Source organism: Bombyx mori, chromosome 10 (genome assembly GCF_030269925.1).
Source record: "Bombyx mori chromosome 10, ASM3026992v2".
Classification (NCBI taxonomy): domain Eukaryota; kingdom Metazoa; phylum Arthropoda; class Insecta; order Lepidoptera; family Bombycidae; genus Bombyx; species Bombyx mori.
In genome coordinates, this window is record NC_085116.1 from 2019342 (window position 1) to 2044078 (window position 24737).

Genomic DNA, 24737 nt, shown 5'->3' on the forward strand with positions numbered 1-24737 from the left:
GTACCCACACACACACACACACACACACGCGCGCTCGCACGCACGCACACACCCGCACGCACTCACACGCGCGCGCTTCTGCTGCTTAAAACGAGAAATGATGACACTAACATTATTTTACATGACAAGTTAACCTAATTGGAATATCAAAAATATCGATAACCCGACTACGAAAAATGTTATAATATCATATAAATTATTTATAAATTACTTGTTTGGGCACTTAACCGCTCAGAGCCGAATCATACACATCGAAAATCTTGTGTCTCAAGATGTGAAAAGTGCTTTAAGAGCTGTAAGGTATAGATGAATATACAACGAGCTCTAAACTCAGAGTCAAACCCATTCATTGGCATGTCGTAGTCGGGTATTCACATAATTGCAGTGCACTTATTAACAAACTTTTAGTATCATTACACTAAAACAAATGAAAGTACCTCATCCATACACATGAGACACAAACCTCACCTCCACACTCACACAGGATAACTTGAGAGGAAGCCACAAATAATGCAATGCTTGTAAAACGTTGCATGCCTTATTTTATTGGCTTATATTATCGTAATTATGTTTGTATATGTAGCTTTACATTATTTATATTGCATGTGAATGTGAATTGACTTATAAAACTGCATGTTTATGTGTCGTTACTGTTTCTGTAATTAAAAAGAAACAATATGTTAACCATATATTGTTTATGACAACATCCGGCATAATTAGTACTGAAGCTACTGTTTTATGGAGTGACACACATTTTCTGTTACATCAGCGGTGACCACACTTCGTTGTTCATTTATGATGCGCTTTACACTGTATCACTGCAGATATATCCCAATATTAAATATCTTAAACTAGTAGTATATATTTACATCTCGCATACAAGATCTATTGATTTAATGTCTGTGACTTGTGCGGACAACTGAGGATGCTCATAATGGAGCAATGACCCAGTGATACAGTGTAATCTCTCATGCAGTCGATTCATTATAACATCTACCTCTCATCTCTGGTGTCATGAAATCATGTGGGATAATGAGAATTATAAAATTCTTGTTAAAGTTGTCATTAAATTCATATGAATACTAAGATTACAGTAATCATGAATAAAGTCCTTTAACATACAAAAGCATTTCATTCAATTATTTATTCGTTTGTGTTCAACACCACTTGTTGCTAGACTCGGTTGGACCGTAAATTTGTTTTAATATTATTGGCGTCATATTAAAACAAAGATGAGCTGACGCACACAAGGAATATTTTGGTTTAATGCAAATAAACACCAATATGAGTTGATCGACTCGAGTTCAGTTGCGTGCGTCAGTGTACGGTCCCGCCGAGCCGTGCGTGCGCCGGTGTAACGAGAGCCGTGTTGTTGTCGCGCAGGGGAGTGTGTGGGGGGTCGGGGTCGCCTGGTTCGTGCTCCGGCTCGCCGCCCGCCGCGCCGCCCTCCGCCTCGCCGCACCCGCACCACGCCGCGCTGCCCGCCCACCAGGTAACTACGACCACCCTTCAGTCACTAGAACTTACCTTTACGATATTTATTTGCCTTATAACTACAATTAAAAAAAAAATGAGCCATCGAATGTCATGTTTCACACCGCGCTGGCTAACAGCAGTGCTCCCCGCAGACCTCCGGGTTGGCCTCCACGACGCTGCACACGCCGGCGCCCACCCCCGACCCGCTGGCACCCCCCACCCCCGCGCCTTCGTGTCTGCCGCCCTCCAAGCACAACCAGGTATGTCGGGATTTTGGTTTAATTTTAACTAAAACTAATAAAAAATTCAAACCATCTATTTTTATTGAGATTTTTTAAACCGGTAATTATTAATTTAGATGCTATCGAGCAACAAGCGTGACTTCATTATATTAAAACGCAGTAAAGATTGACTTTAGACTTACTTTTATTCAAGTAAGTGACATAGACACAGTATAACCATAGCCAATAGAAGAGTGGCGCTAGTTGTATTTCAATGTCATTTATAGCAATATTTTAACACATTATACATTGAAACATGTTTGCATTTAGTGATATATTGTTGTGGTGTGGCAGGGCGAGTCGGGCGCGTGCCCCGAGCTGCGGCGGCGGCCCGTGCTGCCGCGCGCCGAGCGCCGCCCCGACCCGCTGGAGGACGAGCACTCGCTGCACATGCTGTACGACTACACCACCGTGCACGCCTGGTCAGTCACGCACCCCCCCCATCTCTACTAGAAACAGCTGTCACTTAACACGTTGAAGTAATTGTGTCGATTTCTGTTACTAAGCGCCTGGATTACCTAACTTCGCCTTCTTTTATATCTAATGTGTGCTATAGACTTTTAGGTTACTTAGAAATAAATTCATTCTCAGTATCTTCAGATTCATCTTTCCCAGAATCTACTAGAAATTCTGGCACGTTAGTAAAAGATCAAAGAGAGAAATTGACATAATTACTTCAGTGTGCCACGTAGGTCACCGGTGACCTACGTGGCAGTCAACGTGTTAAGTCAATTTCGTTATTTTATAATTCCCAGTAAACGACTAGTTTTAAAAAACACATGTAATTAATGCATAAAAATCATTTTGCAAACATGACTAGATTCCGGCCCCACTACAGTACGAAATAGATGGATAACTTTAACACAGCTTAATTCTTTTTCTAATTTTACATTTTTAGGAATTTCATTCTTTGATTCTGAAACAAACAAAATATATCGTGCAGGCTGGAGCACCCCGTGAAACGCTTCAAGAGCGAGGAGGGGCGGTTCCGCGAGGAGCTGGCGCTGGGCCCCGCGCCCGCCGCCGACCTGTACGCCGGCCACCAGCACACCACGCCCGACCTGCTGCCCGACGTCAAGCGGGAGCGACAGCAGGTACGCCACCACCACCACCACCACGCGCTATAGACGTTGTCAATGTTTAGTTTGCTACAGTGCGTCCCTGTGCCGCAGGACGATGCCAAGGAGTACAAGAACCTGTTCACGTCGGACGGGCTCTGCCCCACTTTCAAGGACCTGGAGCAAATATTCGACAACTCGGACGACGCGGCCAGCGGCGATGAGACGGTAAGACTTGTGAGTGTGCACCCTTCTCTATTTATATTTATTTAAGTGTTTGTCTGTTTATTTTGATTTTAATGATTGCTTATTCCTTAAACAACTTGTGTTTGGAATGGTTAAAGTTAAATATTAATCAAAGAACCGGTCGTGAAGGTCACGTAGAGTCGGTCGTTCGTTGAGGTGTGCGTGTGCCCGCAGATGTCCACGGCCCTGGACAAGTGCGAGGAGGAGAGCAAGCGGTGCGTGGGGCGGTGCGTGCGCGCCGAGGAGCTCAGCAAGATGTTCCCCACGCCGCCCTCCATGGAGGCGCACGCGCAGCCCTCCCCCGGGTTCAGCCTGCCCGACGACGCGCCGCCCCGGGACGACCCGCCGCCCGACACCGCCATCGAGGTGCGCGACCACGCGACACAAACTATCCACTAAAATAAACTCGCCCAAAAAATTTTCTATATTTCGTTTTGATAATATCAAACTTAGGATACCTTTGCTTTCACCGTTGGGATCGCTCGCACGTTTGCGGCAGGTCCATGAAGTTCCACAACACCGAGCGAACAAACATAATAATATGAGAGCTTGATTACAAACGCGTTGTCGTAATTGTTTGTATGAGTGGTGAAAAGGTACCCTGTTGTGAAGTACGGCATTCCGCTCCGTCCAAATATAGCTACCTCTTATTCAACATCTTAATTCGTCGACCTTGTCTCAAGTACTAATGGTGTTTGAACCACCAAAAAACGTAGGATATTTTTTGCCGCTAGTCTATAATAAATGGCTAGTCACTGTAGCGACGGTGTCAATGAGGCTTCAACCTTACGTCTCAAGATGAGCCTGTATTGTCGTTGCGAGTGACTGAGGTGGTGTCGCGCCCACAGGACTGGTCGTTCGTGTTCAAGCCGCCCACCGTGTACAAGTACGTGGGCTCGTCCAAGTACGCGGCGCTGAGCACGCTGCCCAGCCAGCTGCTGCCGCCCGTGGCGCTGCCGCCGCACGCCGTGTACCGCCCGCGCCCGCGCCGCGACCCCGAGCCCGCCGCCGCCGCCGCCGCCGCCGCCGCCGCCGCCGACACAGGTACCAGCGCCAGACTAGAGATCACTCCTTTATAATATTTACATTGTCCATTGAGGGAAATCAGTGTTTAATGTGCGTGATTTTTCATAAATCTTCTTGTAGTTCTCTTTTTTTTTTAGTACAGTGCCAAGATATTATATTATATAATTTACCATTCATTCATCCATAATTCAACTAATAATTTTAAAAAAACGTGTGGCACTCGGGAACTGCCGCGGTAAAGCTATTGCATAAGATTTTTTATCAACTTATGCAATTATAATTAGACAATGATAATTGAATATTAAAACAATAATAAAACAAGACCACGCTATATTAAACATTAATAAAAGCAAAACCTTAACTGTCCCCTTCACACTCATAAGCTAGACCGCGCGAGAGAGAGATGGGCAGACTTTTCACGATGCGCATGCAGTGTGACGTCACGCCACGCGCTTATTCACAAACACTACACAAGCGCAACGTGTGAATGTGTTGAACGCGAGCTACATGGTAGGCGGAGTAGGGGTGTAAGGTTTTTTCGTTACGGAATTTCATGATTACAGTAAACCGAGCTCAAGGCCCGCGATAAAAGCTATGCAATAGCTTAAAATCCATTTATTTTCAATGTCGTCCTTAAGAAAATCATTTATGTGATAATAATTTTCACTAATAATGATAACCAACCATATTTCATGTTCTCGACATTCTGGTTGTTCCGGATTCAGTAAAAGCAACAAATTATTGTAATTCAGGAGTAAAGCGGTCTGCGTCTCCGGCGAGCGAGTCCCGGCCGGCCGTCGCATGCGGCGCGGGGGGCGCGGGCCGGGGCGCCGCCCGGTCGTGCCGCCCTGCCGCCCCGCCCGCGCTGACCGCCCTGCCCGCCCTGCCTGCCTCACCCGCCCTGCCGGCCTGTCCGCTGCTGGTCAACGTGCTGCTCGCTGACACCGTACTCAACGTCTTCCGGGATCATAACTTCGATAGTTGCACGGTCTGCGTCTGCAACGAAGGGACTAAGGTTCGTAATATCGGACTTACAAACAAATTTATAAAAAAACAGTTGTTGTTTTTGTTACAATCGTTTTAATATCGCATCATACATTAAATTTGAAATAATTTTTCAATGTATCGAAATCTAGTAAGTACTTTAATGAGAGGCCAATCGTTCCTACTGTATAAATATTGCAATGATTTTTCCATGAATGAAGAACAAAATCTGTTGGCGCCGACCACAGAGTTGTTTCTTTAAAACAGATTCTGAATCGAATATCCACTGTGGACGATCCCACGAGCGCTTAAGCGTTCCGGGCCCGCCCGCCGCGCTCGAGTTCGGAACCGGATGATCAGTATTATGTTTGACCATTACAGGTCATAGGTAACATCAGGGGAGCAGACGCGGCGACCTACCTGTCCGAGGGCGGAGAGGGGAGCGGCGAGGAGCCCGCCAGCTGCACGTGCGGGTTCAGCGCCATCGTCAACCGGCGACTCGCACATCGATCCGGACTCTTCTATGAGGTAACTTGGTATATTGGTCAAATGATACATATCTGAATAATTCTAGCGACATATTGTATAGGAATTGCTACGAATACCGTGGACTGCCATGAGAACAAACGAGTTCATTCTAAGACAACTAAACATCCGAAAATGGCTCTCTTTCATCTGTCGGGAACGTGTTCTTCGGACACATGCGGTCTCCCAGACATGAATTAGAGAAGCTCATAATTACGGGACGCATAGAGGGCAAGCGCGCCGTGGGCAGAACACCAGCTAGATGATCAGATCTAGCAAGAGAAGCACTTGGTGGTAGTCTGTACCGTGCGGTCCATGCCACCTATGATCGAATACAGTGGAAAAACGTCACATGTGGTTGCGATCCTCATTAATGAGGGAACGATATAGAAGTAAGTATTGTATAGTAGTGAAATATCGGTAATATTTTTAGTAAATGAAAGTTGTTTAATGCGTACACAGGACGAGATGGAGATCACCGGGTGTGCGGAGACCGTGAGCAGCGCGGGCGGGGCGCGGCTGGGCGACGTGACGGGCGCGGTGCTGGCCCAGCTCGGCAGCGTGCACGCCGCGCCCACCGCCCTGGCGCGCGCCGCCCGCAGCGCCGCCGCCGCGCACCACCCGCACGAGCATCTGCGACTCAACCTGCTCGAGTCAGTACCGTGCCCACATTCTTATTTATTTATTAGATATGTAGACGACGAGCCCACAGCCCCCCTAATATTAAGTAGTGACTGGAGCCCATAGACATCTACAATTTAAATGCCGCCGTAAAAGGTGGGTGGGTACCTTGAGATATGAGTTTAAGGTCTCAGTATAGTTACAACGGCTGCCCCACCCTTCAAACCAAAACGCATTACTGTTTCACGACAGAAACAGGCAGGATGGTGGTACCTACCCATGCGGACTCACAAAAAGTCCTATCACTAGTAATTACGCAAGTTATAATTTTGCGGGTTTGATTTTTATTACACGATATTATTTCTTCACCGTGGCAGTTAATTGTAAACATTTGTTAAGTACACTACATATACAAATTATTATAATCATTTTATTGTACGCACGTACAAATTTATATTGCGGCGTAATTGCGGTTCACTTACATAATTATATAAATACAAAATTCTTAATGTTGAAATATATAAATTGTTATACACGCGCAAAACAAAAGAGTGTACAGAGTGTACTGATGATAATTAACTTATCCTTTAAGGCTTCGTCAAACAGAACGCGTAATTAGCGCGCGTCAGAGCGCTACGCTATTATACCGGCGTATTATACATAGCGCGGCGTATGTTTAGCGCTCTGACGCGCGCTAAGTACGCGTTCTGTTTGACGAAGCCTTAACGTAACATTGTGGTTGTTTTTTGGTAGAGCCGAAACCTGCGGCCAACCGTACGCCACCTTCCTTTAGTTAATGTTTATCTTCATTACTAGAACATTAAAACATTCCAGGTACTCTGATGGAGGAGCTGCTGCGGCGAAAGCGTTACGAGCGGCGGGCGGAGCCTACGCCGGCGCCGGTCCCCCGTGCAGCAACGCCCCCGTCGGTGGCTCCATTAATGAAAGTGCCCCCAGCGCCGTGCACCGCTGGCCCTTCATCGGAGCGCGGGCGCCACGCTCCTCCAGGGACGTCGTGAGGTACACTGCACTGTAATCGTTTTAGCGATAGAACATCCAACAAGGCGACAGTCGTGACTCAGAGCATCGTGAACGTATTTTCACAGATTGATGCGACGACTCCGGCCTTTGCTCCAGGATGCGATCCAGAAGCGATGTTGTGGAGCGCGCATGTGGGACGGGGTCACGGGGCCGCTGACCTGGCGCCAGTTCCACCGCCTGGCGGGCCGGAGGAACGAAGACCTGTGCGAGCCCCAGCCGGTCCCGTCGCTGCTCGTCGGACACGACCGCGACTGGATCTCGCTCAGTCCGTACGCCCTGCGCCACTGGGAGCGCCTCAGTCTCGAACCTTACGCCTACTCTCGCGACGTCGCCTACGTGGTGGTGGCCGCCGACTGCGACGCACTCGCGGACCCTCTCCGGGCCTTCTTCCGCGAGCTGTCCACGGCGTACGAGGCGTGTCGTCTCGGCAGGCACCGGCCCGTGACCCGCCTGGCCCGGGACGGCCTGGTGCGGACGGGAGCGGCGCGGTCCGGCGAGACGGACGAGTGGGCGGGCCCCCTACCGGCCGGCCGCCTCGGGCGCTACTTGCGGGCCTACAGCGAGGCGCTGCGGACCGCTCTGGTCCCGCAGCTCGCGGCCCTCAACCTGGACCGGACTCTGCTGGAGGGCGAGCGGTCCGACTCAATGCGGCCGCCCGCCACCCCCGAGCGTCCTTCTTCACCCACCGATCACGAGGCGGAGCCCGCGCCCGCTCCGCCGCCCCCTGCCGCTCCGGATGACGACGAGGCCGGTCCGCCAGCCCTCGTCCTTTACATCGTGGAACCCCCTGCCGCCACCGCCCACCGAGCCTCCGCGCTTCACGCCCTGCTGAGACTCGCCGCTAACACGTACAACCATCTCCATCACCATAACCCTCTCATTAAGGTAAGTTTGAGAAAATTTAAACACTGAACATTTGACAATTTCCTAAACATATAGTCACACGAAAAATAATCTTGGCATGCCGAGACTCTTTGTAGAACACAATTTACTATTTGTTCTGATTGATAGTGTATTTGTCAGATAATATCGTTGGAGAGTGTGAGCGAGCAGTGGAGCGGCGCCGGCGTGGGCGCGGGGGCGCGGGCCCTCGCCTTCACGGTGTACAGCGGCGCGCGCCGGCTGCTGCACCACCACGCCAACGGCAAGTCCTTGACCGGGTTCGGAACGGCCGCCGCCGCTAACCTCTTCCTGCAAGCCAAGGACGACAAGAACCGCGCGCCCTACCGACTGTACTCCCCCGCGTGGGTGCTGGCTGCGCCCCGAGCCCTGCGCGAAGTGGCCGAGACCTGGGGCCAAGGCGGGACCGCTGACGCCGTCCTCTTCGTGTCGTACTGCCTCTCGCACGACCAGCGCTGGTTGTTGGCGGCCGCCACCGACTCCCGCGGAGAACTGCTCGACACCATCGCGATCAACATACACGTACCTCACAGGTAATTAGACCCTCGTCACCGAGCTTTGTTCAAATATGTCGAAACGCTTTATGCGCAAAATATTTAACAATAATGAACACTGGCCATAGCTTTAGATTCCTCATATGCTTATAGATCGAGGCGGAGACGGAGCGGCACGGCGAGGCGGCTCGGACTCACCAAGCTCATGGACTTCACGCTGGGCGTCATGAGCCAGGCCGCGCAACCCTGGAGACTCGTCATTGGACGAGTCGGTCGCATTGGACACGGCGAACTCAAAGGTGAAGTACATACTCCACTGTTTCAAATAAAATTTGTCGTTAAGTATTCACACAGTGGTCAGTAATTTCGTAGTGCTGATCCAAATTCGTTGCCCGACCCGAGCCAGAATATTTGTAAAAGTTATTTTTCACTCGGGGCGCGGATGTGCGCTATCGGTGCTCGTACATGGGGACAAATCTAGCATACACACTGAATGTCAAATGATTAACTTTCACTTTAAACATTTTCTTCTCAATGATCTATGAAAATGACGTTTCAAGCGAACAGACTCGATTTTCGATTTCAGGCTGGAGTTGGTTGTTATCGCGAAAGAACTTGGATCAAGTGTCGACTACGCTGAAAGACCTGTGCGGCAGCTGCGGCTCGGGGGCTCCGTGCGTGCTGTCGGCCTGCCTGGTGTCCACCGAGCCCGACTCGTGCCTGCGCCTCATGGCCGACCGCTTCACGCCCGACGAACGCTTCTCCCAGGCCTCCATCCAGTCGCACCTGCACACGCCGCGCGACGTCTCCGCCACGCACATCCTTGTGTTTCCCACCTCTGCCACCACGCAGTCGACTCCGATGACCTTCGAGCAGCCCCTCGCGAACGGCGAGGACGGCGACATGATGCTGCTCGACATCAACGACGAGGACGGGGAGCACATCGACGAGCTGCTCAACTGCGACATGTTCAACAACATGTGGGCGCCCGGCAGCCCGCGCCGCGCCGACGACGACGCCGCCAGCCCCACGCCGCACCTCGCGCAGCAGCGCCTGCGGGACGACGGCCGCGAGGAGCGCGTGGGCACCGTGCTGCAGCAGCCGCTCGCGCTCGGCTACACCGTGTCCACGGCGCCGCTGGCCGGCATGCCCGCCTGGTGGTGGGCGAGCTGCGCGCACCTGCGGGACGCCTGCCCCGCCTTCCTCAAGACCGCGCTGCACCTGCACTCGGTGCACGGCGCCGACGACTACGCGGCCTTCACCCAGCGCCGCGACCAGCCCGCCCACCCGCTGGACTCGCAGACCACCACGGACGTGCTGCGGTACGTGCTGGAGGGCTACAACGCGCTGTCGTGGCTGGCGCTGGACACGAGCACGCACGACCGCCTGTCCTGTCTGCCGCTGCACGTGCAGGTGCTCATGCAGCTGTACCACGCGGCGGCCGCGCTGGGCTGAGCGACCCCCGCGCTCTTGTTCATGGTTACCATTAGGGCCTTCGGTCGTTGTTGGGCCGTGTTGTATTCAATTAGTTTGATGATAGTGAAAATTAGGTCGTTACGTGAGATTGAATGTTTCGGTGTGTTGTCTTAAAAATATATATATTTTTTCAATGTGAACACTTAATGTAAAGTATCTACTTTACATTAAGTGTTCACTTAATAAAAATAAAAGTTAAAATAATCAGAAAATAGCGTCCTGAAAATTTGTGATGAACTTCATTGTACTGACTCACCCTGCACTATGAATTAATTTAATCAATTTTTTCACAATACTCACGATAACAGATGATTGACCGTCCTAACGGTTAAATTATGTGAAGTTCCGATCGAGCAGTATTAAAATAATTATCAATTATCGGGACCCAATATCCTGTTTAAGCATTTTCTGGTCATAGAATTATCACAAATTTTGGAGGATGCATACATAGATTATTAAAAAGAAATTGACAACTACAATTACCCCGATTGAAAGTTCAATCGATCAACATTTTCAAAACTATCGAACATCAAAGATATACATTTTACATTAATGATGAAAATCCATGTTTTTGATGCAGAGGTTACATATACTTTGGTTGAACGGGAACGACGTTTACTTTATTTTGTGATATTTTTCCTACATGAATTTAATAAATGGATTTTAATGTATAATGAGTAGTAAAGCTATACAAGTTTTTGGAAAAAATATTTCATTTCGATTTATTATTATGAAAATTGAAACCATCGTCGTAATGTTAGGGAAAATTAATCGATGAAATATTTAACTTGTTAATTATCTAACTGTATGTATTATATTATATATAAGAAGAAGTATTAAAACAGTTTTATAATGAATTTTGTACCAAGGAAATATTACAGAAGGCCAGTTATTTATAATCATGATTAAGACATTGAAATGAAAATCGTCTGGTTTCGAATAATGCACCAACTACGCGAATGAAACGAGCCGTGTGCTCACTAACGAATGAAATGAATTCTAAATATTTGGATCACTTTAGTGTCACTTTGACTCCGCTGAAGTCGGCAACAAACCATAACGCCTTCACAATGTTTGTACGTTATCGAAGTGAATTTATTTCTAATTGAAAATAATCGACAACGCAGTTTTAAATGTACGATTGGATTTCATAATATTATTATTATGGTATTTGACAAATTCCTACCTCACAAAGATGTAGGTCATTGATTGATCAGATTGAATTTGTATTGTCTAAAGTCTAAATTCGTATCCAAAGTGATTAATACTCGGAAGATGTTTTCAAGGCAAAAATCTTAAAACGGAACATGTGTTCGAGTGATTCAACAATTCGACTAGTTTTATAAGAACCGGAGGAAACATTGCCAACTGTTATAGATACGAAAATTATTATTTTTTAATTACTCAATTCTTCCTTTTTCTTTTATTAATAAAATAACGTATTTTGGCGTATTCATAAAGAAAAAAAAGTACGTGACGAGCGAGATTGCTTGTAGCGCTCGATTCATTAGGATTTGTCAAAACCCAACTTCCATTGCAGTCTTGCATTATTCTCACACGACTTCCCGCTCACTTGTTCCACAATACGAACCTCATTTTACGTAGTTTCATTTGCAAGTATATTTTATTTGATTGGCGGCCGTTAAATGTTTGTCGAGGTTTTGATTTTTACATTATTCGTTGAATGAATATCGATTGCGTACGGATTCGCAGTCTGGCGCGGCCGATGAGAATCCTTAAATAAATGCAACACCAAATAAGTATTTGTGAAGGCCTTTTTTTCTCTTTGTTATCAAATATGTGAAATTTTATAGCAATAATATTAGGTGATAGATAGATACAGTTTATCAGTTATCCAAACGTGAAATAGTTTATAATAAAAGAATATAATTTTTGTCTATATAGGCTTCGTCGACTATGTGATGATCGAGCGACGCGTAAAAACTTTGGCCTTAACTTAAAAAAAAAAAATTCTCAAATGTGAACGTCACAATTTATATGGAGGTGTTGTATTCGTTGTTGTGCTGTATGTAAATGTGTATAATGTAATATATTTCGTTATTATATTTAAACCGGTATGCATTACCAAAGGAGTTAGATACTTGTAGTCTTATAGATATTTTTACGAGCGTTTCATAAGCGAACGTCCACACGTCTTGCGAATTCTCATCTACACCTATTTATTTATTGTAAACTTGACACGTTTTTTTTTTTAAATCATTTTGTACGATTTTTTTACGGTTAAATGTGTTTACATTTTTGGAAACTATTTGTTTAGCTAAATTGAATTTCGTTTGTTTAAAAATCATGAATCCGTATACTATTGCACTCTTTTTATACAAGGGAACAAAGCTCAACGTGTGCTTCACGCATTAACGTCCGCATTGCACACATCCAACTAAAGTAATCAATTCAAATTACATAAGAGCAATGCGGTGAACATATTCTAAACGATTGATAGTTATATAAATTTGTCTTATGATATATAAAAAAATAAAATCTGCCGGTCAATAACTAATTAGTAACACCAATAGTTTATGATTAGATAAATTAATAATAATAATAAAAATAGTTATAAAAGAGCCCCCTAGTTCACGTTTGATTGTAGCATTTGTATTTTTAAAAAAATAGTTGTTCTCGTTTTTATATGAACGGAGCCCAAACTAAACGGCGTGACGTTGTTGTGTTGTCGAATCTCCGACTATTTGTAGTTATATGAAATTTTATATTTTAATATTATATTATTAAAATGTAAGCTTAGGGAGACGTGCTGTGAACATTCTCTGTACAGAAACATTGGGAGGCGTGAAGAAAGCCTTTGCGTGTCACTCTTTAATTCATCTTCAATTCTATACACAATATGTGGACAGCAGATTGGATCGCATGAACAAAACGATGTTGTAAATTATTTTTGTTGCTTAGTACCTAATGTTTACTTGTTTGAGTGGTAGACGCGATCGGTCGACCATAGACAATTTGTACATGTGTTGTGCGAGGAGCGATACATAAATTATTTAAATGTAGAGGCGGCTCGTCCGCGACTTACTGAATTATGCCTAGTTGAATAATGAAATGTTTTAAAATGTGTTACGGCATTTGAAAATATTTAATGATGTTGTATATAGTTTATATTTTTGTTTTTTTTTTTGTGATCGATATTTTGTACAGAATCGGTTTAAATAATCGAATAACCGTTAATAACGTGCCCGCATTGCCGACGTAAAATTTGAGCACGTTTTAAAGAAACCACTCGTAATACTTTGTACAGTTGTTAGCGTGATTCGTAGTTGAATGATTTAATTTTTAAGGAATTTTCGTTTTTGACCTTTTTTGTTATTGTGAATTTGTCTTTTTTAGGGAATTGGGAATGTTCTGTACATAGACCTCACCATTTTGTCATATATTAGTTTGTAAGCGGTGAAATCTGATGATTGATGTGGAAATCAAATTTTCTAAATGAAGCAATCATTAGAAATTCGTAAAACAAATTTAGTGTAATAATTGATATTAATATAACTTTATAAATAACTGAAAATAGGTAATAATTATGAATAAAATATTACATATTTAAAACGCTTGTTTCATTTCATTGAATAATATTAGTAATTGAGGACTGAGGGCAACAGCATGATCGTTTTTGTTAAGTTTACAAAAACGGATTTCATTACAAAAAAATGTCTGTCTGGAATTTGATCAGTGGCATAGTTGCTCGATACGAGTTCGTCAGGCGTTGTGTTCTTTAGGCCACGACGGCTTGCGCGTGTCGCTTGAAGCTTACGGAACAGTTATTATTAATTTAAACTGGACTCGTATTTTTTAATGTTAAGTGTATTATCTGCGCTCGTGTCTCACCTCAGCCAGCATCTCAAATCACCATAAACATTATTGTTGCCTCGCACCTTCAGTCAGGGTGTTAAAATTTCAATTGTAGTAACGCATAACTGCTTCGTATCAGAAATAGGATGTAGGGTGTTATTTATACATATAGATTCACCACGCCTTAACCAGTAGCATTGCAAGTAATTTGGGAACTTAGCCATAACGAATTATGACATGACTAATAAGAAACAGCAGCATCATGCGATATATTAAGTTTGAATTATTAATTGTTTTTTCTAAAAATTTTGCAAAAATATGTTAGTAGTAGCGAGAAATGCCAGCACGCCACTACTACTGTGTACTCATATCTATAGTAAAAAAGTAAGCTGTTTGAAACAAATTCAAAATAATTTCGTTTCTGTTTTAAAAAAGGTTTTCTTGTTAGTAGTTTAAATATTGCGTTTAAATGATATACAAGAATACTAGTCCTGTTGAACTTCGACATCATAATATATATTGTGGGTGAAAATTAATTTTATAGTGTATGTATACTACCCAAGGACTAGGTACTTACCGGAGTCCGTTTAATTGGCGCACACTAAAAACGCGTCCATTTAATATCAATTAAATGTATCGTGAATTTACCGACCTGCATGTACGCAATGTAACGTGCCGCGTTCGCCATCCCAATTAAAAAAAATCAATTGTCACCAACAAATGACATTTAGACATTTCAAAAATTCGTAATCAAAGAATTTGTATTTCATTCAATGTCGTTTTTTTTAATTTCGTACTGTTTAAAATAGAAAAATCTTAAAGGAAGCTAGGGATTCCTTGAGCGTATTCATGATATTGAGAATCATACCATTTGATTTTTTTTAGCTTCGGTGTTTAATGTATAAGTGTGTACATGGCTAATAAAAACATCACTATGAAAATAAATGAGAAGAATTTGGGTGCTTTCGCTTCTTCAGCAACCCCGGTGGACCGCGAGGGGTGGCTCGACATGCGTGGTGAAGTTGGTAAGAGCTATCAGCGTCGGTGGTTCACTCTCAAAGGGAATTTGTTGTTTTATTTTGAAAAAAAAGGTGACAAGGAACCTGTCGGAGTTGTTATTCTGGAAGGTTGTACTATTGGTAATTGTTTGTTTTGTTTTTTTTCTACTGTTTTTTTTATTTATTGCTTAGATGGCTGGACGAGCTCATAGCCCACTTGGTATTAAGTGGTTACTGGAGCCATAGACATCCACAACGTAAATGCGCCACCCACCTTGAGATATAAGTTCTAAGGTCTCAAGTATAGTTACAACGGCTGCCACACCCTTCAAACCGAAACGCATTACTGCTTCATGGTAGAAATAGGCAGGGTGGTGGTACCCACCCGCGCGGACTCACAAGAGGTCCTACTACCAGTAATTACGCAAATTATAATTTTGCGGGTTTAATTTTTATTACATGATTCCTTCACCGTGGAAGTCAATCGTGAACATTTGTCAAGTACGTATTTCATTAGAAAAATTGGTACCTGCCTGAGTTTCGAACATCGGTGCATCGCTCAACACGAATGCGCTGGACGTTTTATCCGTTAGGCCACGACGGTTTCAGAACATTTTCTTCACTTCACTACTTACATACATATATACTTCTTTTTTGAATAATTTACAAATATTTTGTGCAATGATTGTTTTTGAACTAATGTCTTCAGTCTCATGTAAAATGATCTAAACTCTTAATCCCTTAAGAGCCTATGTTTGTAGAATTAACAGAAGAGGAAGCATACAGTTTTAAAATAGTATTTCAATGTGAAGGAGGACGTACATATTATTTATGCACTAGTTCACAAGCATCCATGGAGTCATGGATGAAAGCATTAGCGTGTGCAAGTTATGACTATATGAAACTCATGGTGGCTGAGTTACAGAGACAGTTGGATGAAGCACAAGGTCAGTTGAAATATTCAACAGAATTCTTCTTATTTGAAATAAAAACAGAACCAAATAAAAATGTTATAAATGTTAAAAGAAAGAATGTAAAAAAGTTTCTATATATAGTGCAACCTCGATATAACCAATCAGAACAAAACAAGTAAATATTCATTATTTCAAGCAATTCAGTAAACTGAGGTTTGTTATATGAAGGTTAGGTTGGCCTACCATTTGTGATAATGAGTTAAAAAAAAAAGTTTTATTCGCCTCAACATTTCATACTCATCTTGTTATAGTGAAAAACTTCTACTAATAAATATTTTTATCAAATTACTGTATGTATTTACTATATAAAAACAAGTAGGTAGGTAACAATTTTTCTCAAACTTGTCGAGACTGATTCACATACTATGGGATTAAGGCGGTTATTGGTGGGAACGTTCCATAAAGGTTTTGGGTTGATCAAATTCGTCAATTAGAGGTATTTACACTATTTTTATAGTTGAAAATTCATTATAGAGAGGTTGTTTGCAAGAAATCTTTGCAATGTAAAGGTAGGTATATTTTACATTGACTTTTATGGACAATTCAAGGGGGAATGAATAATTTATTAAATCGAGGACGTCATTATATTGAGGTTCCTTATATTAAGGTGGCACTGTATTTGACCTTTATATGTTACACTATCTATCTTCTATATATCACTATATATATTACACTATCTATTCCATTTTTGATCATTACTAATCAAAATAAAAGAAAAAGCACCATAACACAAAATGTTATTGGTATAATCACAAATATTTACAATAATATATACCCAATAAAGCATTTTTTTTATATCTTATCTCTTAATAGCTATTGTCGTCCAACAAAGTTCCAACAATTTTTTGTTTCAGCTGAAGTCGTGGCTGAGGCCACATCAGTAGTAACTGTGTCTCCACCAGAAGATGAACCCAAAGCACCACCACGAGGGCAGAGATATAATCCCTTCAATCGAGGTCCTGATTCAGAACCTAAGACCGTGCCAGGCAGTAGACATCGTAAGTATTATGCCATTAATAAAGAGAATAACATCCTATAATAAAAATCAAACCCGCAAAATTATTATTTGCGTAGTTATTGTTGGTAGGAGCTCTTGTGAGTCAGCGTCGGTAGGTACCACCACCCTGCCTATTTCTGCCATGAAGCAGTAAGACGTTTTGGTTTGAAGTGTGGGGTAGTCATTGAAGATATTGTAAATATACTGAGGCCTTAGAACTCGTATCCCAAGGTAGGTGGCGGCATTTATGTTGTAGAACTCTATGGGCTCTAGTAACCACTTAATGCCAGGTGGGCTGTGAGCTCGTCCTTAACCGTAACTACAATAATGGTGTCTATTGTGTGATATGTCTCATTAAAATGGTTATACTAAGATGAAAATCTACATATTTGAATAAAATCATTTGATCGATGGTCTTGGAAATGCTTAATGGGTTGAACGACTTCTTACATTGTAATTTTTAACGTTTTACTCAAATGATAGAGTCTATTATGGCTAATAAGATCAGTATTTTACAATAGTTTGCTCTCCCAGGGTATAATAATATTGATTATAAGTACTTTTCAATGTTTTCAATTTTCTCTTCTGTAGACAAGTAAACAATAGTAGAAAAACACTTCTTGTTCTCCACTATTATGCATTATTGTTATCAGATTCTGACCTATATCCTAAATTTTCGGGCTTTCGTAGTTTTCAAACAGAAGAAATAAAGGTGGTTAAATAAAAATTATTATTTAATAATTTTCAGATAAAGAAAGTGTTCGAGCCGAGGTACCGCGCAAGATGGTTCCCTTTCGCGACATCCACACTGCTTACGGCCGCAAGATATTATCGGACCGAAGCCAATGGCGAGCGAGGATAGTTAAACAGAAGGAAGACTTCTCTGATCACACCCTTATCGAGTTATAAGGACAGACATGCTGGAAGCTACTGGCCAAGGTCATATGATGTGTAACACGGACTCTAGATTAAGTGTTTCCCAGAGTATTGTATGAATTGTGAATGAAATTGGTGATAAAGAAAAGCTGTGGTTATTTTTGAAAATTAGCACAGTTTTTCATCACTTACGACCAAGTTTTTAGTGTTTTTTTCACTACCTATTCGCTGGTAGCCTGAGAGGCTATTACCAGCTACGTGCGGACGGGTAGGTGAGCTCACGGGCTCAACCTGAGATAATTTGCTAACACCAGCACAACATGGTTATGTGTCCATAAAAAATACTATGTGAATAAAAAATTACATGTGTGCAATTCACACGTGGTAGAAGTGAAACCTTCCAAAATTAAAATACAATTATCCTAAACGTCTTAATTATATGTAGAATTTTGTCATTAGTAAATAATTGTAAGGTAGCGCCCTCTGTGAATTGATATTTTAATTTCACGTATAATCCTAAATTAAAATTCACTACAAGAGCTTTCATACACACGTTAGTATTAAAAAATCTCACAGATGGCGCTGTATTAAATAGTATGTATATTTCTGTCTCATTCTTTGCTGGCTTCATCCTACACATTTTTGTATTTGTGTCTCTTACCTGTCGTTTTTTCCGTTGCATCCGGTTTGAAATCCCAATGATTCTAAAGAAGTTTTCACTTCAAAAACTATGAAAGCATAGAAAAGGTATTCTTTATGTGTTGAAGTATTTGAAAACTTGAATATAAACATTGAAAGTTAATAATTGTTTGATTGTTACCACTAAACGCTTTTCATTGTTGTTTTAGTTGCTTAATAAAAACAATGTCATAACGTATGATAATAAGAGAATAAATTAATTAATTAGAAATGACTTCATCGCTTTGAATACTAAGTATTGTTAGTTCATTGTTTTGATTTAAGGTAGTCAGTTAAGAGGCTAATAAACTATTAGAGAGGAATGAGTGAATATTCTCTGAGTGTACTCACTAAAACTTGTTCACAATATAAGGAAATTTATTGAAGTGAAACCACATTTTATGGAACACTAAACATGTTACCAGAAAAAATTCTTTATAGTTACTGAAAACTGAACTGAAATATGTTAAACTCAATTATCATAAAAGTGAATAATTTAGACTTCTCATTATGTAAATGTAAATTCTGACGTAAAGGAATCAAAAAAATAAATTCTTGAAAACCAGTACATAACCGATTCTTATTAATAATTGTTATTGAGTATTGTAAGGAAATGGAAATTTGAAAAAAAAAAAAACGAATACTATTTTTGTATAATATAAATATTTTAGAATAGTAGCACTGGACTTGCCGTAATGTATTATCGGGTAAATAAATATAAGAGGAAAAAATAAAAACAAGAAAAATTTGTATTAAGAAGTTTTATTTAAAAAAAATCTTTGTTATACAAACCAACACTTTACAAACGTGACCGGGTACAGTCTGCAGTTTGAACGAGCTGAAATATAATTAACGAGCACGTTTCCGCTGCAGACGGTACCGGTCGGGTCGTAATATAAATTACTTTGCCGCGTGAACTTAACTAAAAAAACCTGTCAAGCGATTAATTACAATGCTCTTATCGTCGCTTTAGAGTTAGAACATTGCAAATGAAATATAAAATATATGTTTTTTTCTTTTATCTTTGCGAAACTTTAACACTATGTAGATGTTCAGTAAAAATGTTTTTCTTTTACGATGTCCATAACTAAAAGCGACGTTATACAGTTTTGGTATTAACTTCGTTCTATGCAACTAGATAACATTGAGCAATACAATTTGAAGCCGTCTTGCTTTTGTAAACGAGGCACGTTCTAATCGTTCTTCAGACGCCGAATGCCCGCTGCGGAGGACAAATGGTAACAAGTCATTTTTTTAAAAATTATAGATTACTTTTATTTGATGACATCACAGAAAAGTTTGGGAGTTGTGCTCGTTATGAAATATTTAATATTATTATTTAAATCATCAAATCGACAAACTAAAAGTTATACGGAACAGGGAAAGTTGTGTAAAGTTGTTTCTTTCTCTATTAATCTGTGATGTCACTATTCTACGTAAATACATATTATGTTAAGGACGCGATACACAAATAACAAACGTAAATGTCAAAAAATGAATCTTATAAATTAATGTTACATACAACAACAAAAAACCATTAAATAGTAGGCCTCTCTACGCACGCGCGTGATACTCGAACGAATAACCTCCTCCGGATTGTTTTGTGACGAATATCATTAAAATTTCACATTGAAAAATTATAATAAATAATCGGGTCATTCGTCTACGTATACGACACGTTACAAAAAAACCTTTTAAATAGGTTATAATATATAGTCGATTATAATCTCCTTGCGACCTAAAAACTACGTCGATTATATAATACGTTAACACTAATCGTTTGAGACGCAAATGTAAAAATAAAAAGGCATTACAAAAAGAAAGGAAAAAAAAACTTTGCAAATAAGAACAAAACAAAAATGACTGTCAAAATAAAACTAAAAGTAACAATTACGCCTCAAAACTTTATAAAAGGGTTATATAAATATGAAAAAAATATTTGGTAACAATTTCCTTAAGAGATAAAGTATAGGGGTGTTCTGAAATTGCATTACAATAATCGTGAACGTTAGTATGTACAGCGTGTTCAAAATAAACTATACAATAAACACTTCACTAACCGTTAATTAACGAGCTTAGCATCATTCACTCGAAGAGTTTTTAAATAGAAATATACAGTGTTAATTAATTATAAAAACAATGAATAAAGTTATATACATTTCGTGTGGTGGGTGGGAATCTGGCCACTTGTGTTTTGGTTTTAGATATAATGTGTAAGTTAGTTTATATTCAGTTATAAGTTCGCATACTCACTTGCGAATGATTTTTATTTTAAACATGACTTAAATTAAACTTAATCTTTATCTGTAATAAAGGCCGTTCTCAAAGGTTAGCTACTTAAAATGATCCGAACACACACACAAATAATGAGGCAGTGGCCAGGCGTGAGCGTGGTGGGTAAGACTTAAAATAATTGTTGGATACACACCGTACTGTCTGTATGGTTTTTTACAATCATAAAAAAACGTTTTATATCTTTAAATTCTACATTGTTTTTTTTTTATATCAAACAATGGGTACCCAGCGCTTACTATGACCATAGACGAGGCTGAGTTCGTTTAATTTCTTTGCCGATTAATTTAAATTTAGAAACTTAATCTTTATGGTCTTAGTAAGTTTATGGTCGATATACAAGACGTAATTGTGACACTATCGACAGCACTTCGGAGTCGCTTAGAGCAGTTCAAAGCGCTTTTTTCGCTCGGCGACCATCCCGGCGAGGGGTCCCACGGCTGGGCGCCCACTCACAGAGCATCGCCGACTAGTTTTTAATTCTGCAAAATTAATAAATACAAAAAGTAAATTATAGCATATTTGCATTAAGTGACATCGCTGAAGACCTATCGAGATGACAACACTATGAATACAATTTTAACAAAATCAACAAAAGTAAAACAGTGCGCAAGATTTTGTCGCATCGTTATTTGAGTTGAAAGGATCCCATTTTCCTTTTCAACGCAACTTTTATGATGAGAACGTGTCCCTGACGTTCAGCCTTATTATAACTACCACAGCGTAGACATTATTACAGACAGTTTGAAGTCGTCGTGGCCTAAAGGATAAGACTTCCTGTGCATTCGTGTTGAGTGATGCTCCGGTGTCCGAATCCCGCAGGCGGGTACCAATTTTTCTAATGAAATACGAACTTAAAAAATATTCACGATTGACTTCAACCATGAAGGAATGACATCGTGTAATAAAAATCAAACCCGCAAAATTATAATTTGCGTAATTACTGGTGGTAGGACCTCTTGTGAGTCCGCGCGGCTAGTTGGTAGCTACCCTGCCTATTTCTGCCGTGAATTAGTAATGTGTTTCGGTTTAAAGGTTGGGGTAGACGTTGTAACTATACTTGAGACCTTAGAACTTATATCTCAAGGTGGGTGGCGCATTTACGTTGTAGATGTCTATGGGCTCCAGTAACCACTTTAGTCCAGGTGGGCGTAAAGTGGTTACTGGCCAGCAATAAAAAAATTAAAAAAACTGATTATTGTCGAAGACATTCCGTCCTTGATACTGGGAAGTATGATTGCTGCCCTGCACTGACATTGAACCAGTTCTTAACATAATTTCTAGGAGGTGAATCACATCGAAATAAGGTTAATGAATACAAACTCTCAACTTTTGGTAAATACCCTGCTCGACCACGTTGATTTCTAGATGTCTATGGGCTCCAGTAACTATTTAACACCAGATGGACTGTGAGCTCGTCCACCAATCTATGCAATAAAAAAAGACAGTTAAGACTTAATGTCAACGTATCTATACCTGTACGGGAGACAGTTGTAGGTTTCTGGTCGTCTCCGTCTTGGCGAACTGTATCTTGGCCGGGCGCGCCGCTCTCGCCTCTACTAAGTGATTCGACTTTGACGGTTTCCCCTAAAAATATATGATTTTTTGTTTGTTGTCGTTTACTTTTATAATTCATTTTAAATAAGCAGCGGTAAAAAGCATTAGTGCGTTATGAATAATGTGAAGTCAAACTAGAGCCCTATGTGAGAACCGTTTTAATGTTTGGCATCTCAACTCTATTTCAAACTTATTTATTAGTAGAAAAATGTCGCGTCAGTTCACCCTTGTTAAATATGTGATTCTATAATCATTAATGTGTATTTTAGTCTGAATAAAAATTTATGTATCTCTCCGATCAGAGAGACTCCGATCAGAGAGACCACTACTTGGAAGGCGAGTGTCATTTCCTTAATACTCTTTTTAACAAATAAATGTTCTTGTAATTTCGTGATCTAGCGAATATGTTATTACCACTAAAAGTCCATACCCACCACTAAACACCACTAAAAGTCTAAACCTACCACTAAACATCACTAAAAGTCTAAAAAACAGTAGAAGTCAAACTAGCAGCTTACGGCATTTATTTAAACATAATCGTATACATTAATAACCTAACCTAACAACTGCCGTTTAATAAATTATCTTTTAAAGTAATTAGGGATTTGGTACACTGAAAATGTTATAACTCTGGTAACTTGAAGGAAATGTGCGTTGTTTTGACTAAGTTCGTAGTACTTTTTACCGTCGGGCGTCGAACAATCAAAATCTAAATTAAAATAACATCTACGGCGAATTTTCAAGGTTCGCATCGTTCAAAAAATAACAAATAACAGGGAATTTTTGTTTTACGCAAAAAATATTTACTCACTATACTTGAGCCATTACAAACATTCGAACTGAGTCATAAAACATTACGTTAAAGGGATGTGACAATGCCGCGTAACTCGATATCGATAAAGGGATGCCGCTCGGGTTCAGCTAGTCAGATGACGTGATCGTTGATGACTAGTACATGTAAATTGTAGGTCGTAAGTGTTTGTAAAAATTGTATTAGTTATCATTAGACAATCCTACGCGAACCATGGAAGTACTATTCGATAACTTAACTTTGTTAAAATTAAAGGGCGATATTAACGCCCAAATTCGTTCGGTTATTCATAATGTGTTGATAGTGTTTAACGAATTAAATAGTGAACCGGAAAAGATCTTTTTTACATTTAAATAAATAACAATTTTTTGAGTAATTATACTGACTAGTGGTCCCGCAGTAGTCGAAATTCGACTATAATTAGTTGCAATTAAAGTTTGAACATTACAAATATTAATACAGACAAATAATATTAACCTATTCTCAATTTGTCCACAGACTGAGCAATAACAAAAGTTTGACAATAAACATAGAGTATATATATGTGTGTGTGTATCAATTACATGGTAGGTGTGTAATGTTTTTTTATTGATTTAATGGATTATTAAAGCATAATTTAAAAAAAAATTAGCATTCTGCACTCCTTCTCTATATTCTCTATAAGTGTGAAAAGTTTCATACTCCTCGGTCAGCGCAATTTTCGTAAAAAGGGGTACAAAGTTTTTGCTTCACGTATTAATATATAGATTTATGTTTTATACACACAATATATATACCTATAAGAGCGAGAGATCCGATACGCCTATAAGTGTGAGCGAGAGGTCTGATAAAAATGATTTATGACTCGGTTCGCACGTTCCTAATGGCCCAAGTATGAGTTTTTTGTTTGTTTTACCTATGATTTTCTTTGTTCGATCGGGGGCTCTGGTCGGGTAAGGGGGGCGCGTGTTACCTGCGTGTGCGTGCGCGCGCCGCCAGCCCGCCGCCAGCGAGCGCAGCTGCGTCCACAGCGGCGCCGCCCGCGCATGCTGTTAGTGCACCCGGACAGTCACTCTCACGCCGAACTCACCGCCGCCCCGGGAATCGAACTTGACTTTTTTTTTCTACCAGAGCCTTGAGAGGCTATTTCAGCGTAACCTTAACTAGTAGGTGAGCTCGCGGGGCTCAAACCGTCATTGTTGCTAGCATTAGACCTAGCAAGAGCAGTGCTTCACAGAATCTACCACCGGATCGGAGACGCGACCCACTGAGAAGATCCGGCGAGAAACTCAGTGAGCTGTGTCTATGGGTTCAAAATTGCCATTACACCCCCAAAACTTCAGCCAATCGTAGCGTTCAATTAATTAGGAATTACAACGCTTAGCCAATCGTGAGCATCCGTGCACACAAACCACGTTACGTATATCAGAAAAAAATATAACATCGTGGTACGAGAACTGAATGAAAATTTACATTTTAAACAAACAATTTTAATCAAAATAAGTTTAATTCGTAGTTCGATTCCCGAGACCTTTGAATGAATATTAAGTTTTGCAAAATATATATACAAGAATTTGAATGCTTTTATACAGTAATTTGCCAAGATTTTTGAAATTATACTTCTTTTGGCT

The 24737-nt window shown here is 41.0% G+C and overlaps 3 protein-coding genes across 16 annotated transcripts in view; 2 read left to right on the forward strand and 1 right to left on the reverse strand.

The window, feature by feature from the left end:
* LOC101747187 (mediator of RNA polymerase II transcription subunit 13) overlaps positions 1–13701 on the forward strand; it is a 73412-nt gene extending 59711 nt beyond the window's left edge. For 3 of the 11 annotated variants that reach the window (XM_038013509.2, XM_038013508.2, XM_038013513.2), the window contains 15 exons: positions 1384–1492; positions 1614–1736; positions 2052–2179; positions 2701–2851; positions 2930–3052; positions 3236–3427; positions 3910–4105; positions 4840–5102; positions 5453–5599; positions 6059–6249; positions 7052–7237; positions 7324–8143; positions 8282–8691; positions 8806–8951; positions 9239–13701. In XM_038013509.2, the coding sequence (XP_037869437.1) occupies positions 1384–1492; positions 1614–1736; positions 2052–2179; positions 2701–2851; positions 2930–3052; positions 3236–3427; positions 3910–4105; positions 4840–5102; positions 5453–5599; positions 6059–6249; positions 7052–7237; positions 7324–8143; positions 8282–8691; positions 8806–8951; positions 9239–10107 (4054 nt within the window). In that variant the 3' untranslated portion in view covers positions 10108–13701. The remainder of the gene's footprint in view (positions 1–1383; positions 1493–1613; positions 1737–2051; positions 2180–2700; positions 2852–2929; positions 3053–3235; positions 3428–3909; positions 4106–4839; positions 5103–5452; positions 5600–6058; positions 6250–7051; positions 7238–7323; positions 8144–8281; positions 8692–8805; positions 8952–9238) is intronic. The other 8 variants (XM_038013511.2, XM_062670375.1, XM_038013510.2 and 5 more) reach the window with 4 other exon arrangements.
* A 973-nt stretch (positions 13702–14674) lies between these two features.
* LOC101738809 (sesquipedalian-1) lies at positions 14675–19226 on the forward strand. The gene is made up of 4 exons (XM_004930291.5): positions 14675–15083; positions 15704–15889; positions 16771–16914; positions 17662–19226. Exons 1-4 carry the CDS (start codon positions 14858–14860, stop codon positions 17820–17822), a joined length of 717 nt encoding a protein of 238 aa, XP_004930348.1. The 5' UTR covers positions 14675–14857; the 3' UTR covers positions 17823–19226.
* Positions 19214–24737, reverse strand: part of LOC101735394 (protein outspread) — a 318072-nt gene continuing 312548 nt past the window's right edge. For 2 of the 4 annotated variants that reach the window (XM_038013576.2, XM_038013577.2), the window contains exons 17-19: positions 24023–24155; positions 22236–22346; positions 19214–21241 (exon numbers count right to left, since the gene is read on the reverse strand). In XM_038013576.2, coding sequence (XP_037869504.1) covers positions 21141–21241; positions 22236–22346; positions 24023–24155 — 345 coding nt within the window. In that variant the 3' untranslated portion in view covers positions 19214–21140. The remainder of the gene's footprint in view (positions 21242–22235; positions 22347–24022; positions 24156–24737) is intronic. The other 2 variants (XM_038013578.2, XM_038013579.2) reach the window with 2 other exon arrangements.